At 39.1% G+C, this 19,244-nt stretch overlaps 1 protein-coding gene across 5 annotated transcripts in view; it reads right to left on the bottom strand.

Annotated features, from left to right (window-relative positions):
• Ankfy1 (ankyrin repeat and FYVE domain containing 1) overlaps positions 1 to 16,737 on the bottom strand; it is a 98,346-nt gene extending 81,609 nt beyond the window's left edge. For 2 of the 5 annotated variants that reach the window (XM_040269532.2, XM_040269531.2), the window contains exon 1: positions 16,420 to 16,588. In XM_040269532.2, the coding sequence (XP_040125466.1) occupies positions 16,420 to 16,573 (154 nt within the window). In that variant the 5' untranslated portion in view covers positions 16,574 to 16,588. Of the gene's footprint in view, positions 1 to 8,731; positions 8,856 to 16,419; positions 16,589 to 16,653 lie in introns of those variants that run through there. The other 3 variants (XM_040269533.2, XM_005337316.4, XM_021734580.3) reach the window with 3 other exon arrangements.
• Between the last annotated feature and the right edge of the window lie 2,507 nt (positions 16,738 to 19,244).

Here is a 19,244-nt window from a genome sequence, read left to right on the forward strand (position 1 = left end):
CATTTTCAAAGACGTATGTAATATCAAATTTAGATGTAATAATAGTAAAATTTTAAAAATTAAAAAGCAGCCTGTAAAATTATAAGTCCAGTTTTATATAAATACTCACTTATGAAGAGTTAAAAGACAGATACCACAAAATATCAGTAGGTCTTCTGAGGAGGAGGGATTTTTATTCTTTACATTTTCTGTATATTTCAAGTGTTCTATAACAAATACATCCTACTTTCCTAATTAGAAAAAGCCTTTCAAGAGAAATTTATTTAAATAAAGTATCTTCTTCATACATGTAATAGGAAATTTTTTAAAGAGATCTACATTAAATAAATGCCTAGAGTTAAAAAACAAAAACAAAAAAAAAACCTGGATGTCAAGCCAGGTGCAGTGAAACACATTTGTAATCCCAGTAGCTCTCTAGAGGCTGAGGCAGGAGGATTTCAAATTCAAAGCCAGCCTCAGCAATTTAGGCAGACCCTAAGAACTTAGTGAGATCCTGTCTCAAAAAGTAAAAAGGGCTGGAGATGTGGCTCAGTGGTTAAGCACCATTGGGTTAATTTCCTGGTAACAACAATGACATCAAAAATTGGATGCTAAGTCTCAGGTATAAAACAATATCCTTGGAATTCTGCTTTTAGCTACTAAACTGATCAGTGTGCTCATGAATTACATATAAACAGAAATTTCCTATAACAAATTTTTTTCAAAATATTTGGCCTACTTAAGGGGGGAAAAAAAAGACACCTGGAGGCTGAACTCAGGGGAACTCTACCATTGAAGTACCTCCAGCCCCTTTTTAGGATTCATTTATAAACAGGGTCTCAAAGTTGCTGAAGCTAACCTTGAACTTGGGGCTTCCTACACAGCAGGGATTACAAGTGTGCACCACAACTGGTCTACTAATATTTAAAATAAACATTGCTTTGGACTGGGGATATAGCAAAATGGTAGAATCCTTGCCTAGCAAGCATGAGGCCCTAGGTTCAATTCCCAGCACCATGAGAACAAGCAAACAAAACACTGCTTGAAAAATGCTGGCTAAAGGCGATGCTGGCTCAGTGTTGCCTGGCATGCATGAAGCCCTGGCTTCAAACCCCAGCACTGGAAAAAAAAAAAAAAAAAAAAAAAAAACTTTGGCTGAAGGAAAGTAGTAGTATTTAAAATGACACTGACATGCCTCCCTCCCTAGCTGCCAAACCCCACAGCTGGCCTACTGGTCCCTGCCAAGAAGTGATGTAGCAATAGAGTGGCAGCCGTGAGGCACAGTAGGCCAGCCTTGAGGTGAGCTAAAGAAAGCTGACCCTGTCACTCCAAGGCAGCCAGCCTGCAGAGTCTGGGTGCCTGCTCAGAAGTGCACCACAGGCAGAGCTACAAAGAGCTCCAGACACCCCACTAAGCATGTGCAATCAATGGTCAACCTCCCCCTCCCTGATGAAAAAATAGAAGTGGGGCAGATATGAATGAAAGTTGGGACTAAAAAATTGACCAATAGTATTAGTACAATTCCAAACCCTAATTAGCATAAATTTGGACCACTAGCAATGAATCAAGTGCTATATAAATCCCTAGAGTAGCAAAAGCAGAAGGCGAAAACCTGGTATTGGGACCCCTCTTACACTGCAGGAGTTCAATTCCTGTTTCCATTCTTTGGTAAATCCTACTCTTACACTCACTCATCCGTCTGTGGAGTTCGTTCTTCAAATTCACGAAACAAAAACCCAGAAAGTAGAAATTAAATGTGAGCTGTAGGGGTTTGCTGCAACATTAAAGGACATGCATGGCCTGTCATTAAGACCTGCAATATTTCTCAGCTGCAGAGGCTTGCAGCTTGTGCAGACCCCACCTGCCAGCAAAAGCTGTGAATCCGTTTCATCTCAGCACCACATAAAGGTAAATCAATAAAAATATTGTATCCATCTACAAAAACTTAAAAAAAAAATTAACAGGACATTAATATGAAATATGAAGTCATGAACAAAAGTAAAAACAAATGAAAAGAACTACTAAATAATGAATGAACTACTTTAAATAACTGCATCACCTCATAGGAAGTCTGAATTGGCAATTACAGAACCAAAAGGTGTAAAGCCCAACATGCTTTAAAAATCATCACCTTTATCCCCTTGGAAGAGGTACAAGTCAGGCTGCTCTTTAAAAAATCTTCTCAAGCCAGGAGGAGTGGTGACTGGGGAAGTTGAGGAAGGAGGATCACAAGATCAAGTTCCACCTCAACAACTTAGTGAAACTCTTTCTCAAATTTAAAAATAAAATGGGCTGGGGGATGTTAATGGTAGAGCACCCCAGGATTCAATCTCCAGTACTGCCAAAACAAACAAACAAACCCTCTAAGAGGCAACTCCCAGACAACCATAATAAAAAGTATGATAACATCTATATAGTTGATCAATCTAGAAATAGCAATATAAGCATTATCACTTAGAGGTAAATAAGGAAGAAACAAGCAAAAAGAGTGAATGAGTGTGCAAGACTGAGGGGTAGGTAGAAAGAGAAGGCAAAATTTACTTTTTGTCAAGTCACACACAGACTGTCCTGGGAATATCACCATTTAGACAGAATCCCAACTAACATTTTTGTTTGTTGTTTCGTTTTCTTGGGGTTTTTTTTTTTCCTTTCATTCATTGATTTTTCCAGAGTTTTAATTCTTAAGAAGACAGGTACAGGGCTAGGGATGTGGCTCAAGCGGTAGTGTGCTCGCCTGGCATGCGTGCAGCCCGGGTTCGATCCTCAGCACCACATACAAACAAAGATGTTGTGTCGCCGAAAACTAAAAAAAATAAATATTAAAATTCTCTCTCTCTCTCTCCCTGTCTTTAAAAAAGAAGAAGAAGAAGAAAACAGGTATATAATCTAGTCACACATCAAAAATGAAGCACCTATGAAGTACCACTGTCAAGGTAAAAACAACCACCTCAGCATCTGTTTTCACCAAGTTACAAGGTAATAGTGAAGATGGGCAATTAAGCCAATTCAGTAAAATTTAAAAGCTTTCTGACAAGGGTTACAATTACAGTGTGAAAAGACCTATCTGGCTTAAGCTAATGCAAAGAAAACAACCAAGAGTTTTTCTTCAAAGGATTTTTTAAAAGCTCATAAGTGTTTGTAACATAGTGGGCCCACAAAATGTAAGAACAATACTTAAGTTTTTTACTTTCTGGGTCAGATCCTCCTTCTAAACTAACAGGTTTTGTCAAGCAGACATTAATACATAAACGCTATACATTCTTTCCGAGAAATACAAATAATTATAAGCACTGGCCAGACATTGGGTGCAGGCCTATAATTCCAGGGACTTGGGAAGCTGAGGCAGGAGACTTGCAAGTGCAAGTAACTTAACAAGACCCTGTCTCAAGATAAAAAATAAAAAGGGCTGGGGATGTCACTTAGTGATAAAGTACCCTGGGTTCAATTCCTAGTACCCAAAATAATAATAATAGTAACAACAGCAAAAACAGTAAATCCAAGCACATCCTAGTCTTCCAAGAACTCACTACCAAAACCCCGCCACTCACAGGCCTCACAAAAGTCAACTAAATGCCAGTTATCATAGGCTGTTTTAAGTTAGAAAACTGAATAGCAACACTGAATACTGTAGAAATGCACTTTGCTCAGTAATACTTGAGTTGTTGCAATATTTGATTATCCATTTGGTTGTTACAGAAAAATTCTTAACTGTAATTGATGGTTGTTGCCGTAATAGTATATTGCCTGTATTTCTACCTCTAGTAATGGGCTTTATGTGCTAGATTTTAATATCCTTGAGCCTGGGCAAGTGCACAAGTCTTTTTAAAAGAAACATGGTTTACTTGCACAAACTGATCAGTTTTGAGAGATCGTTAATGCCCTTGAAGTGGTTTTTGTGGGTGTGAAACAAATGGTGAGAATTTGAATTGGTCCCTCTTATTATAGTATTGAAATTAAGTCTACTTAATTTATCAAGTCATGTTCATGCCCTGATTTTATATACTTGTATCTATCAATAAACATTGTGATACTTGAAAAGAAAAAAAAAAGTCAACTAAAAAGGAGGACCAGCCTAACGCTGTGGGGCATGCCTGTAATCCCAGCACCTTTGGAGACTAAGGCAGGAGAATTTTGAGTTCAAAGCTAGCCTCAGCAAGAGTGAGGTGCTAAGTAACTCAGTGAGACCTGGTCTGTAAATAAAATACAAAATAGGGCTGGGGATGTGGCTCAGTGGTCAAGTGCCCCTGGATTCACACCCCAGTACCAAAAAAAAAAAAAGAAAATACATGTGGAAAAATGAGAATTCATACCACATTGAATCTAATGTATGATATGTCAAGAACATTGTATTGTCTCGAGCAACTAATAAAAAATTAAAAAAAAAATAAAAAAAAAAAAGAAAGAGAAAGACCATGGCATACCTCATCTGGCTAGTTCAACCTAAGAGTTGAAGAATTACATCCCACCTTCAAAGAGACAGCTTCTAAGTTGTTATTTTTCATTTTGGAGTGGGTTTTTTTGTTTGTTTTTGTTTTTGTTTTGTTTTGTTTTGTGTGTGTATATGTGAGAGACACAGAGAGAATATAGGGGGTGGGGGGTACTGGAAACTAAAGCCAGTGGCATTTTATCACTATATCCCCATCCTTTTTTATTTTGAGACCGGGTCTTGCTAAGCTACTCAGGCTGACCCGGAACTTGTGATCCTTCTTCCTCTACTTCCTGAAATTACAGGTACCCCTGGTAGTTTCCAAGTTTTTTCAGGTAACTGGTACCTGTGGATAGGAAATTTTTCTTCCACAAAGCAAACTGAACCATCTAAGCTTGATTTAATCACACTATATTCTAAGCTAATTGAGCATTTTGATCCTTAAGAACCCCAACCCAGCTGGGCACAGGAGCACACCAGTAATCCCAGCTACTCAAGAGGTAAGGCAGGAGGATCATTTGAGCCCAAGAATTTGAAACCAGCCTGGTCAACACAGCAATACTCAGTCTCAAAAAAAAAAAAAAAAAAAAAGAGAGAGATCACTTAGTACAATATCTGGTTTAGTAAGGTTTGTCACTGCTACTACTACATAGCTAATTTTCACCTGGGGTTTCTTCTTCCTTCCAACTTTCCTTTTGAAAAATAAGCCTACAAACTTAAATAATAGATAAAGCCTACAATTTCACCAGAAGAGCTACAGGCTATCACTGAAGCAACTTCCTTTACAATTTTATCATGTTTCTTTCACCAAAATACCCATTTGTTCTTTCCAGCGCAGACTGGGGCCAGGAATTTTAATAAGCATCCTTTCTGATACTTTATGAGTCTTGATATAATCAAAGATGCTTAAGACAAAAAAGTGTGCATTCACTATGAATAGAATTGGGCTACTACAGAACCCAATGTCTAGTGAAAACAAAAGTTAATCATGTCTTGGGAAGTTACATGGGACAGTTAGGAAATGGAGCAACAATTATGCTTATAATATTCATTTTTTTAGTACTGGGAACTGAATTCTGGGGCATTCATCCACTGAGCCATATTCCCAGCTCTATTTTATATTTTATTTAGAGACAGAGTCTGAGTTGCTTAGTGTCTTGCTTTTGCTAAGGCTGGCTTTGAACTTACGATCCTCCTGCCTCAGCCTCCCGAGCTGCTGGGACCACAGGTGTGAGCCATTGCATCCAGCTATAATATTCTTTTTAAATTAGGAGCTGCCAAACGTTTCTGTAAAGGGCCAGACAGTAAATATTTGATGCTCTATGTGTACAGTCTCAGTGGCACTACTCAACTCTGCTATTGTAACACAAAATCACAAATGAATATGTGACTGTGTTCTCTAAAAAACCTCATTTATAGACACTAAAAATTAAATTGTGTTACTTTTCACATATTTTTCTTCAACCACTTAAAATATGATTTAAATATATAATACTTAGGATGTATGTTATAAAAATACATAATTATGACATTGTAAGATGCAATGTTATATATATTTTATATATGTATATATGAATATATTCATTCATTCATTCATTCATTCTTGGCTTGAGACTACAAAAAATATAAGTTAACAAGTCCCAGTTCAAATCTGGCTGAGAGGCCATGGTTTACCAACCTCTATCCTAGGTGATTTTTAAAGAATTAATGTATCAAAATGATAGACCAAACAAAAAGGAAGCAAACGCCTAGCATCCTACATTGTTCCACTTCCTCTTACCAGTCCCCAAGCCACTAGAACAGCCCTTGCACCTTCAAGGTGTGCTCCTCTCCAGGGTCACTTACGTGCCGTTCTATGCAGGCTCACGATTTTCCAACCTGGACAAACTTCTCTTCCACAATTTTACACTGCAAACTGCCTAGTCTATTTCTTCAAAAGACTGTATCTTCTTCTTTCCCACCAATTTCTCAAGACAGTTCTCTTGAGTCACTATTTCCTAGCCTCTCTAATCTGAAATTTGGTTTCTACCCATACTACTCTACTAGTCTTAATCACAATGATAAAACTGCCCACTCAACTGCCTTTTCCAATTTATTCTCCAAGTTTCTCAAACTTTCTATAGTCCAGTTCTCAATTAGCTTATCCTTCTTGAAACTCTTTGTTTTGGCTTCCTACCTCTGTACTTTTCTTTCTACCTTTCTTAGAGATCCTTTGTCTCCTACTGTGAATACCTACTTTCTAATAGGACACAAATCCTGCTGGGTAGGGTAGCACATATCTGTAATCCCAGCTATTTGGGAGGTGAGATAGGAGGAATGTCAAAACTGAAAATTTTTTAAAGATCTGGGTATATAGCTCAGTGGTAGAATACTTGTCCAGCATGCACCAGGTCCTGGTTCAGTTCTCAGAACACAATCAATCAAAAAAAAATAAAAGAACACAATCTTTCAAGGTTCAGACCTAGAACTTACTTTCTAAACTTTCTTCCTTAAATAATGTCTCATTCACATCCATACTTTCTACTGTTGGTACTATGTAAATTTTCCAAAATCTCCCTCCCCTTCAACAGCTCCTAATATAAGGATGACTCATTGAAAAAACAAATTCAACAAGTCCAAAACCAATCTTAACATCTTCTTCAAATCAATCTCTATTTCCTCCTTCCATTTCATTTGTTATCCAGACTTGAAAGCTCTGTGTTATTATGTACAAAATGTGATTCATTCCTAGTAGCATAGCAAATGTATAAAATACTTAGGAATATATTTAACAAGAAATATGCAATACATGCAGAGTAAAAACAACATGACACTGCTGAGAAACTACAGATAACCTAAATAAGTGGAGAAATATACAATGCTCATGGATTGGAAGGCTCAATATTGTTAAAACATTCTTCAAAATTGATAAGATTCAATATCATCCCAATAAAAATTCCAGCAGTTTTTGTAGAAAAGATGATTCTAAAGTTTATATAAAAATACAAAGTGGGGCTGGAGTTGTGGCTCAGTGGTGGAGTGCTCGCCTAGCATGTATTAAGCACTGGGTTCGATCCTCAGCACCATATTGAAATAAAATAAAGATATTGTGTCCATCTAAAACTAAAAATTAAATGTTCAAAAAAATGCAAAGTACCTATAGTAACCAAAACAAGTTTTAAAAAAAGGAAAAAAAGCACTTAGATGACTCATTTTTTTATAAAGCTACAGTAATTAGAACAACATCATTGCTATCAAGATTGATTTCAGATAAATGCAATAGAACAGAATAAAAAAACAGAGCTCCACATACGTAACAACTTGGCATCAGAGCCATGCTACTTCAATGAAGAAAAGAAAATTGGACTGCAACAACTGGATTGCCAGCGAGGTATGGTGGAGCATGACTTTAACCCAGGCAGCTCAGGAGGCTGAGACACTAAGCAACTTATTGAGACCCTGTCTCTAAATAAAATACAAAACAGGGCTGGGGATGTTGCTCAGTGGTTGAGTGCCCCTGAGTTCAATCCCGGGTAACAACATCCCCAACCAAAACAAAACAAAATGGAAGATAACCCAAATGTCCTGATGGTGAATAGATACAAACTGTGTTATATCCATACAACAGAATACTATTTGACAAAACTAATGATACATAAAAACATGTATCAAAAACAATATAGTGAAAGGAACCAGATACAGACAACATACAATATGATTCCATTTGAAATTGAAGAACAGATAAACTATATGGACAGAAAGCAGATAAGTGGTTGCCAGCTCAGATAATGGGACTGACTACAAATTAATTCAAGGAAATTTTTTAGGGTGATAGAAATCTTCTATCATCATAGCCATTACATGACTATAAAAATTTGTCATCCAACAGTTAAAACTGATGAATTTCACCAAATAAACTCCTTCCTCTGGGATGGATGTTGACATTTTTCTGACTTGCTGATCTGAACACCATAAGGCCAACATTCCTTGAGGCCTTAGTATCATTCACACATTTGTAGGCAGTCACCAATCTCATCCTTTTGCTTTTATTCCACATGTCATCATTAATCTTCCTAAAACATAGCTTAACCAAACAACTTAAGCTGTTCTCCACTGCCCACAAAAGTAAGTTTCCTGAAGTTAAAAGCACAGAACCAGTATTATTCATCTTATCAGCAGTACCTTGAACTTTGAGGCACGGTCCTCAAGCACTCAGAAACTGAACACAGCATTTTAGAAATCTTTTAACTTAATAGGTAAAATTATATGACACTGCCCATTGTGGTAAATTTAAAAATACTCCATCTGATCAGAGATATACATCATAATTTCTGGAACCTGTATTACCTTATATTGTTTGGTGGAGGCTGTCGGAGGACGCAGTTCAGTGGTAGAGCACATGCTTGGCATACACCAGGCCTGGAATTCAATCACAAGCACCACAAGAAAAATCATCTTGAAATAGGAGATTATCCTGGATTATCTGAGTGGCTCTAAATGCAATTACTTGTATCCCTACAAAGACATGCAGAGGAAGATTTGACACATAAAAGGAGAAAGTCATGTGAAGACATACAAAAAGATTTGAAGAGAAGCCCTGAAGACTGGAGTTGCACAAACCAAGGACAGCCAGCAGCTACCAAGAAGCCGGAGGAATCAAGAAACACATTGTTTCTTGGTCTCCAGAAGAAATATGGTCCTAGTGACACCTTGATTTTGGACTGATAATACTGATTTCTGTCCTCCAGAATGAGGGACATAATACATTTCTACGGTTTTAAGCTACCAGTTTGTAGAAATGTGTTATAGCAGCCATAGGAAACTAACATAACTATCCTTAAAAACCAAAAATTTGTAGAATAGAAAATATTTTAAAGTGACAGCCCTTTGTAGGAATACAAGTAACTGCCCTAGCTTATTCACACAGGGCCTCACTATATTGTCCAGACTGGTCCTGAACCCAAGGGCACAATCAATTTTACTATGTCAGGCTCCGGAGTAGATGGGACTATAGGCACATGCCACTAAGCCCAGCTAAAAGTCTTTTTAGATTAAAACAAAACCCTAACATTTCCTTTCTCTACACACCTATATTCTAGCCACAATTTTAGCAGTGATTTAGAGAGAGATTTTTGTTTGTTTGTTTTTTGCATAATTCTGTAATGATGAATTAATTTATTCCCATTCTGGTTAATTATATCAATTAGATAAAAGAAAAATTACTGTAAAGATGTTAAAATTCCATTTTGAGAATTACAAGAATAATTTTTTTCAGAAATACATTAGGATCTTCCATATATGGTATTTCATTAAAATATCGCCTTCCCAGAACATATTATTTTTATTATATGATTATTCTACATCAGAATAGAAAAGTTCCTTACTAGTGAATTGCTACCACTACTACTACTTTTCTAAACCTGTGAGGGTGCAGATGGAATTTTTCTTTCAAAGTAATAACTGAATAGTCATTAATCAGAATTGACAAATATAGAAAATCTGTTCAATAGAGACTAAGAAAACAAATGATATATTTACTAAGAATGTAAACTTGCACTACACCTTAATGAAAAGAGGAAGGGAAGAAGAAAGTAAAGAAGATAATAATACCATCTAGAAGACAGTGCAAGGGACAGGAAGGGTCATAGTACTCTAGCCACTCTAAATCCTCCCTTCATTTAAAAAAAAAAAAAAAAAGTTCAAACAGAATTAAAAGTATGCTGGTGCTGCTGAGCTTGATGGCACATGCCTATAATCCCAGAAGGGGAAACTGAAGCAGGAGGATGGCGAGTTCAAGGTCAGCCTGGGGAACTTACTGAGATCCAGACTCAAAAATTGAAACAAGTAAATAAAAATTAGGGCTGGGGGGGTGGGCGCTGGGGTTGTGGCTCAGGGGTAGAGCGCTCGCCTAGCACATATGAGGCCCTGGGTTCAATCCTCAGCACCATATAAAAATAAATAAATAAAAACAAAGGTATTGTGACCAACTACAACTACAAAAAATTTTTTTTTCTTTAAAATAGGGCTGGGGATGTAGTTCAATGGTAAAGCACCCCAAGGTTCATTACTCAGTTAAAAAAAAAAAAAAAACATGGGATAGCACTAATAGAGAATTCATATTTTGGTATTCTACCCTTTAAAAAATCAAGCAATTATAATTGTCATTAATGTGGATGCTTTGACAAAGTCCAAAACCCATTGTTTAATCAAAGTTTGCTTTTAAAATTTTTTATTCCAAGGCTGGGGTTGTACTCAACAGTAGAGCACTCATCTAGCACATGTGAGGCCTTGGGTTCAATCCTCAGCACCACATAAAAAATAAATAAATAAATAAATAAAAGGCATTATGTCCAACTACAACTAAAAAAATAAATATTTTTAAAAATTTTTTTATTCTAGTCACAGATAAAAGTTACTACTGAGGATTTCTTGGGAGGAAAGATGGCACTATATGAACTGTCATAGTTATTTTTTAAAAACTAATTCAGTAAAACCATATTTTTATTCAATATTGATTGTTTGAAAAAAAAATGTTTTGTGGAATATGTTGATCTTCTCTGAAACTGAGAGATGCATAAATCTGGGTTTTTCAAAACTCCCTAGGTGATTCTAATGTGCAAGGTTTTCCAGGCTAAGAACCACTTGTCTGAATTAATGGAATAACAGTGAAGATGAAAGAACAAATGTGAGAGCTGTACAGAAACCACAAGATTTGGCCATGACTGCAGAGGTGGGAAAATTCAGGGATGACTTCCAGGTTATTGGCTTGAAAGCCTGGCTGATGAGAGTACCATTAATCATCAACAGAGAAAAAACTCAGTAACTACAAAGCACAATATGCATACTTATTTGAGAGATTTTTCCTTCCCTTCTGTTCTGGAATTTCCATTAAAGTCAAGACTGCTACTTGGTCATTTTGTCATTCCAAACACAGTAGATTACACGAAGAATACATTTTTCCTGAATGTAATTCAACTGTCTTGTCTGCCTTTATGTTAAAGTTAGTACCATGACTTATACACCTTCCAAAACCTCACACTGAACAACACTGGTAAGTCTAGTTTCACAAAAGATGCTCAATGCACATGATCTAATTAGCTCATTCCCACCTTAAATTCATATTAGCCTGGAAACACTTCTAATCACCTACTAGACATCACCTCCTACAGGTATATTGGTCCAGAATTGTGTGCAAAAATGAGGTAAAGATATTTGTTCTCTAGGCTGGGGTTGTGGCTCTACAGTAGAGCACTCACCTAGCATATGCGAGGCACTGGGTCCAATCCTCAGCACTGCATATAAATAAATAAATAAATAAATATATTATTGTAGTTGTGTCCAACTACAATAATAATAATAATAATAATAATAATAAAGATATTTGTTCTTAAATCTGTTCTTCCTCTTCCTATTACCAGTCCTACCATTATCTGAGTCATCCAGACCTTGAACCCTTAAGACATCTTTAAAAACTCTTTCCTGCCAACATTCAAGCAGGTTTCAAATGTCCTTGTTTCAAAAAGTCCTTTTATGTCTCCTATAGTCTCTTTCTCTTATCAGTTTTTACCAGCCCCAATGCCTCTTACCAAATGACTCATCATCAATTGCTATAGTTGCCTCTCAAGCTTCCCTTCCTACCAAACTATCCTCTAATGTAACACTGTTACCTATCACATCCTATATATTGCAGCCATTTAAACATGCCTCAGAAAATTCTAGTTGTCACTACATTGGCTGATATCTACCAGTAGTATCACCCTCTGACCCACAGATTAAAATCCAAATACTCAACCTAGGTCCATCATAGTCTGGCCCTTAATATGGTTTTCTAACCTCATATTCCACTGCTACTCCCACTGAGTATTGACCCTTGCCCACTCTCATGTTCCCATGTCAAAAGAGAACTACTGTTCCTTTTCTTTTAATCAGTACTGGGGATTGAATTCAGGTCCTTGGCATACTAGGTAAGTATTCCATCATTAAGCTATAGCCCCAACCCCTCTAAAAGGACTATTTTTCAAAGTCCAGATTAAATACTATCTCCTGAAACACAGACCAACCAAAATACACTTTAAGTCACTTCCTATTCTGAGTTTTCAAAGTAACTTCTGGGCATTTTTCACCTTACAATACAGTTTCTCGTACATTAAAAAAAAAAAAAAAAAAAAAAAAAAACAGAGTTTGGAGTTCCCTTTAAGTACACTTTAGGTCGGGTTATTCTTTTTTAACTACTTACTGTATTGCAGCCTTGTCCACCTCACTGCATGCTTATCTCATTCTCCTCCTTACAGCACCTTACTAAGTAGAGTTCAATGAATACCACAGTAGGTTCTGTGGTCTACTCAGATTCAACAGGAGAGTCAGGGCACAGCAATTTCTCATTTTATGCATGTAAACAATGATAATGTCTCAAATTACCTACAGACTACTCTGCATATCTCAGCATGATTCAGTAGCTTTATTCTGACACATCCACAGTCACTGCAGTAAACACATAAACTTTGTTTCTTTATGAAAATATTCCCAAGGAGAAAGCTAACAGCCACAGCTTGTAACAGAAGTGAAAGAATGGAAAGGTGGAGAAAAGAAGGGAATGATATAAAAGAAACAGTTCTTGAGAGGTCTATAGACTATATGTAATTATCAATGGCCTGGGATATTTGTTGAATGAGTGAAAACATAAATGAATATATAAATTTCAAAAATGGAAATAGAGCAAAGTTTCTTCTCTCCCCATTTTTACCAGCCCTTACTGATAAATAGTTTTCTGGAACAGTGCTAACAGCACTCTATATAATGATGCAAGTTTCTACTAATCTGCACTGTCCAGTTAGGAAGCCACTACCCACATGGCTGTTGAACACTTGAAAGGAGACTAGTACAACTAGGAACTAAATGTTTAATTTTAAATTCAGGATATATGTGTGTGTGTGGTAGTCAGCTTTTCATCGCTGTGACAAAAACATGGGACAGGAACAACTTAGAGAAGGAAAAGTCTATCTTGAGCTCAGTTTCAGAAGTATCAGTCCCTGGCTGGCCAACTTCATTGCTCTAGGCCCTGAGGTGAGGTAGAACATTATGGCGGAAGGGTTCTGGAAGGAGAAATTTGCTCAGTTCATGACAACCAGGAAGGATAGGAGAGGAGAAGAAACAGAAAGAGACAAAGAGAGTGAGATAAAGAAAGTAGGAGGGAGGAACAGACCAGGAACAGATATAGGCTAAGCCATGCCTCCAGTGACCTGCTTCCTCCAGCCACACCTCACCTGCCTACAGTTTCCACCCAGTAGTCCATTTGAATTATTAATCCATCAAATGGATTAATCCACTGATGAGGTTACAGTTCACATTATCCAATCATTTCACCTCTGAACACTGTTACATTACCTAACACATGAGCTCTTTTGGGGACATTTTTAGATTCAAACTATAACAACATAGCTAATGGCTACCATACTGGCCAGTTAATGCCCAGAATAAGGAATGCTTCATCTTGGAACTCGAACTGCCATCAAATTCCATTAATAAAAGTCCAGGATCAACTTACTATTTAATAAAAAATTTTTTTCAATTATCACTTTTTCTTTCCTCCAATTTTCATTTTTATTTTACTGAGGCAAAGAAGCAGACAGCATTTAAGAGGAGACTAAGAGAAAGACGCATGCCAGGGTCAAACATAAGGCCCTGTGCCAAAAGTGTTCTTTATATCATGCACTATTTCCTTTGATCCTCACAGCTACCTATGATTATCCTCAAGTCAAGAAAACTGAGACTGAGAACAATTAATTGGCTTGCCTATCACCACAGCTTAGTTCATCTAAGATTCAAATCTACATCCAAGTAGAGTCTGAACTCTTAAGCACTACACTTTGATTGCTAAGACTAAAATGGGCTGGATGAAAACTAGGTTACAAAACTCCTAGAAGACTGAAGTTTTTCAGAGGAGCACAATAAAAGTTAAGCCAATCAGCTTACTTGATAAAAAGACCAAGGATATACTCAGGCAACATTCTTTTCTAGTCTTTTCTTTTTACAGCCCAGAGAGATGGAACCAAGCACATGCAAAACCACTGAGCTACAACCCCAATTCCCAGACAACTTTCTTGATAATCAGTAAATGATGCTCAAAAAAAAAAAAAATCATATATGCTTTCAACTACAGGTATGCTTCTACATTGGAAAATAGAGCAGGAAACAGGAAAAGTTTCTGCCCTGATAGGGTTTATATTCCAGTGAGGGCAACTCTCTAATGAGATGACAACTAAACAGATACCTGAGTGAACAAAAGTTGGTCAGCTATGTGAAGAAATGAAGGAAGACTGTCCCAGGCCAAAGAGATTACAAGGACAAAACAGAAGTAAAGGCATGCTGGGCACATACAAGAACAGCAAGTTAAATAAGCAACACCCTACATACATTTCCTAACTAATCTTGCCTCTCTTTGCATAGCAAGCACCTTCAATTAATGAGCTGACTGGCTCAGAATGCCTTCCTCAATTTTTCCTTATCAAAGAATTCCCAAAACAAGCAGGGCGCAGCCTCCAGCAGTGTGGGAGGCTGAGGCAGGAGGATCTCAAGTCCAAAGCCAGTCTCAACAATGGGGAGGTTCTAAGCAACTCAGTGAAACCTGTCTCTAAATAAAATACAAAACAGGGCTGGGATATGGCTCAGTGGTCAAGTGCCCCTGAGTTCAATCTCTGGAACCCTCTCCAAAAAAAAGTATTCCCAAAACAGTTAACTAACTGCCCTTCCTACTATAAAAGCACTAAACTAAACCTCACATAATGCCATACTGAACTTTAGTATCCCACTTTACTATTCTGAGCAACAAGTTCCACTTTGCTGTCTGCCTCAGGTAAAACAACATTCTATGAATTTCCCAAAACCTAGCTTCACGAAATGCCTTGGTTTTCTTTCTGTCCCTCTGCTTTCAGACTGTATTCACCTGAAGTTTCCCCTCCAGAGGGTCTAATGTGATAGCAAAATCAAAGATAAAAACTGGGTCCTGTGCTGGGGTTGTGGCTCAGAGGTACAGCACTCGGCTAGCACCACATAAAATAAAATTAAATTAAAATAAAGCTACTGTGTACACCTGAAAACTGTTAAAAAAAAAAAAAAACTGGGCCCAGGCCCAGCTACCTCCTTAACTTTGGCCTCAATTCCTTTATCCATGAAGAGCCAATAATACACTTATCAGCTTCCCTCACAAGGTTACTCTTAAATCTAATCCAAATAAGAAAAACCCACAAATTGTCATGTGCTACCCCACATCTAAGATCCAAGAAATGATGGGTTCATTTAAAGCTTAGCTCAAAATCAACAGGGCAGGTCTTGACCCAGCACACTGGCAGTCATACAATAAATGTTAAGTCAAACAAGGAGACTTTTTCTCCAATAATGGCTAGATAGGAAAAGCACACGGGCCAGATGCAACCGTGCAGCTGTATGGCCCCTGGCAGGTAAATCCCCATCACTGGGCCCTCCCTCCCCCAACCAGCACAATAAGACTTCAACAATGAAAGATCTACATTAGGGAGGCAGAATCTAAGAGACTGCCTTTATCTGCAATGTCATAAACAGAGAACAAGAAAAGAGGAACTGGACTGAAAGCAAAGGAATCCAGGTCTGGCTTTAGCACACTTCTTGGAGCCCTGTGACCTTGGTCAATTCCCTTACCAAGCAAACCCCGCCCCTGTGTCCCCATCTATAAGCCCGGGAAAAGAATCTAAATCGAACCACACGCCGCGCCTGCTTCCAAGCCCAGAGAGACAGGGCGCGCCCTTTTGGAGCGTGGGCCAGTTGCAGCCCTGACTGCCCCTCCCCGCCCACTCCTCATCACTAGAAGAGTTCCAAGCTTTTGCGCAGGAGAGGGATGCAACCCTTCCGGATGCAAGACGTGCCAGGACAGCAGTTTCGATTTCCTGAGAAAAGGGTCACTTCCCCCGCCATACCGACACCGCAAGCAATTCAAGGAGCCTCCCCTACGGGCCTTCGGAATCCCGGCGGCTGCCCTCAGTCCCCACACCCGTCATCCCAACCTGGCTCTGCAGCCCGCCACGGTCCCGCAGGGTCAGACGGCGGGAGGGGCGTTGCCATAGGAACAGTGCTCTGGATCCCGGCCAGAGAAGCCCAGGGGAGGCTGGAAAGGAAGGCACGCAAGACCGCGGTGCCCCACAGATCCCGCCCGGCCATCCCCTCCCAGGGCTGCCCCGCCCGGCGAGCAGCGTCCCACCAGCTCCGCGCCTTCCCGTGAGGCTCCACAAAACCCCTACCTTCCGCCATGTCGGGCCCGGCCCTGCCTGCAGTCTCGCGAGAAGTGCGTGAGGAACGGAGGCAAGAAGTCTCGCGAGAACTGGCGGGGGCGCGGCAAAGGGAGGAGTTGAGCGTAGGTAAGAGGCGTAAGTGAGAAGTAGAGCGGGTAGCTAGCTGAGCACCGCGGGAGAGCCTTATCTCTTCACTGGGTACTTTCAAGCTAGGAGCTTACCAGGCGCTGTCTGGGCTCTGTCGTATTCCACGCCCTTAACAGGACACTCGCTGGAGATGCTTGCCTGTGAGAAGTTGGGGAAAGGGATTGTGAAAGGGACTTTGTTGGTCTTTACGTAGGCATGTGAAAGACTGGGAGGAAGGAGCTTAAGAGGGAATTTAACATAATGACGGTTCTAGAGTCCCATGGTGGGTGGGATGCTCAGCATTAGAAACAGAACTCCGGGAGAAGGGATTAAATTTAAACTAGAAGAAAGTAGGTCGCCTATTATTCTACTAAGACATCAGGAAACAACATGCTTTAGGGGGGAAGATGCAAGCAGATAGATGTGTAGGGGGAAGAGATTTCAAGAAAATGATTTGAAGACATCAGTTTCATGCCTGAAGTTTTTAGTCATGGAGACCTGAGAAGGGTGAAGAAAATTTGGAAGAGGACGCTGAGACATTGGAAGGCCAGGTTCAAGCTCATGTATGTGTAGATGGGTCACTATTTTCTTGAACTCAGCTACCGGCTGCGGAAGCAAAGAATTCATATTTGGGGAAGGGGAGGGTACCAGGAGTTGAACTCAGGGGCACTCGATCACTGAACCACATCCCTAGCCCTATTTTGTATTTTTTTTAATATTTATTTTTTAGTTGTAGTTGGACATAATATCTTTATTTATTTTATGGGGTGCTGAGGATCAAACCCAGGGCCTCGCATGTGCTAGGAGAGCGCTCTACCGCTGAGCCAGAACCCCAGCTCCCCTATTTTGTATTTATTACTAGAGACTGGCTCTCACTGAGTTGCTTAGCGCCTCGCTAAATTGCTGAGGCTGGGTTTGAACTCGAGATCCTCCTGCCTCTGCTTTCCAAGCTGCTGGGATTCTGGCGGAGAAGCAAAGAATTCAAATGATAATATTTGCCAGGGCTTGGGATTTTATTGTCAAAAAATAAATTGAGCGGCAGGGGTTGTGTGGCTCAGTGGTAGAGCGCTTGCCTAGCATGTGTGAAGCACTTGGTTTAATTCTCAGCACTGCATATAAGCAAATAAATAAAAGTCCATCAAAAACTAATAAAAATTTTTAAGAATAAATAAATAGTCCTATGAGACTACAGCCCAGGTCATCAAATATATGGCATGTAGACTGGCTAGGAGCTGATAGATGGGATATGAAAACTGCAGGACTCTATATATAATTTAAAGCCAATAACTGAAAAAAAAAAAGTTGTTAGAGCCCCATGATCAAAGTGGCAAAGTAGTTAATCAGATGAATAGCACTAGGAAACTGAAAAAAAAAAAAAAAAAAAAACAGTGCAAGGTCATGGAGAGCACATAAGACCCTTCAAAAATTTTTCTTAACTTGTGTGTGTTTGCCTAGCTTGCCCTGGGTTTGATTCTCCAACACTGAAAAAAAATTGTTTTTAACTCAAGAATTATGTAGGGGAAGTAGTAGTCTTGGAGGACAGCTGAATAGGAGATGTTGAAAGACAGGGGAACAGGATGAGGCTGTCAGAACCACAGAAAGGATTCAAAATTGGGCAAGTTTTAGGTGCTGCCAAGGTTAAAGATTTAGTAGGAAGTGAAATGGAGTAGAGAAAGGTCATGGAAACATAGGGTCAAGGGTTGAAATTTTGAGGAAGAGGAGTGGATTCTGACTGATAGACACATGGAGTATGCAAGGGAAAGGGGAGTTGAATGCCTAGAAATTAATGTTCTAAGGGCTGGGGTTGTGGGCTCAGTGGTAGAGCACTTGCCTCGCATGTGTGAGGCCTGGGTTTGATCCTCAGCACCACATAAAAATAAAACAAAGAAATTCATGTTCCAGTTGTGGCAGGAAACTAAGAAAGCCTGGGCAGGAGCAGCACTTAGACAAGGTAGTCAGGGGAATACCTTGCCAGACTTAATGGAGATCTGATAGCCCAAAGATTTCGGTTGAGATTGGTTAATAGGTGTACCAAATGATGAGCTTTGGGGGATTTCAGGGTTAACCAGGCAAGCCAGCCTCCTGTGGCTAGAAGCATCCTCATCTGTCCTGAGGATCCTAAAATATTTCAGGATAACATTAAAAAAAAAAAAAAAAAAAGACGTGTTGTATCATAAGACTTATCTTAGCAGTTACCTCACTGGTACCAGCTTAGGGTCCAATACATAGCAGATGCTCAAATGTTTGTTGAGGTGATTTGCAGAGTCATGATCCCCCCTTTGATAATTTGGTGAAAACCAGGACTTCTTTCCCTTAACACAGCACACATGTAGAATAAAAAACAATGTACCCTTTCAGAGTGTTCCTGGACTAGATACCTAAAACCAAACTAGAACTCATTAGTGGGATTTAAGCAAGCAATCCAGGGATTTTACTACCTCTTCCTCACAAACTACCTTCAAGGAGCCCTCTAT

This window comes from Ictidomys tridecemlineatus, chromosome 3 (genome assembly GCF_052094955.1).
Source record: "Ictidomys tridecemlineatus isolate mIctTri1 chromosome 3, mIctTri1.hap1, whole genome shotgun sequence".
In the NCBI taxonomy this organism is placed as follows: domain Eukaryota; kingdom Metazoa; phylum Chordata; class Mammalia; order Rodentia; family Sciuridae; genus Ictidomys; species Ictidomys tridecemlineatus.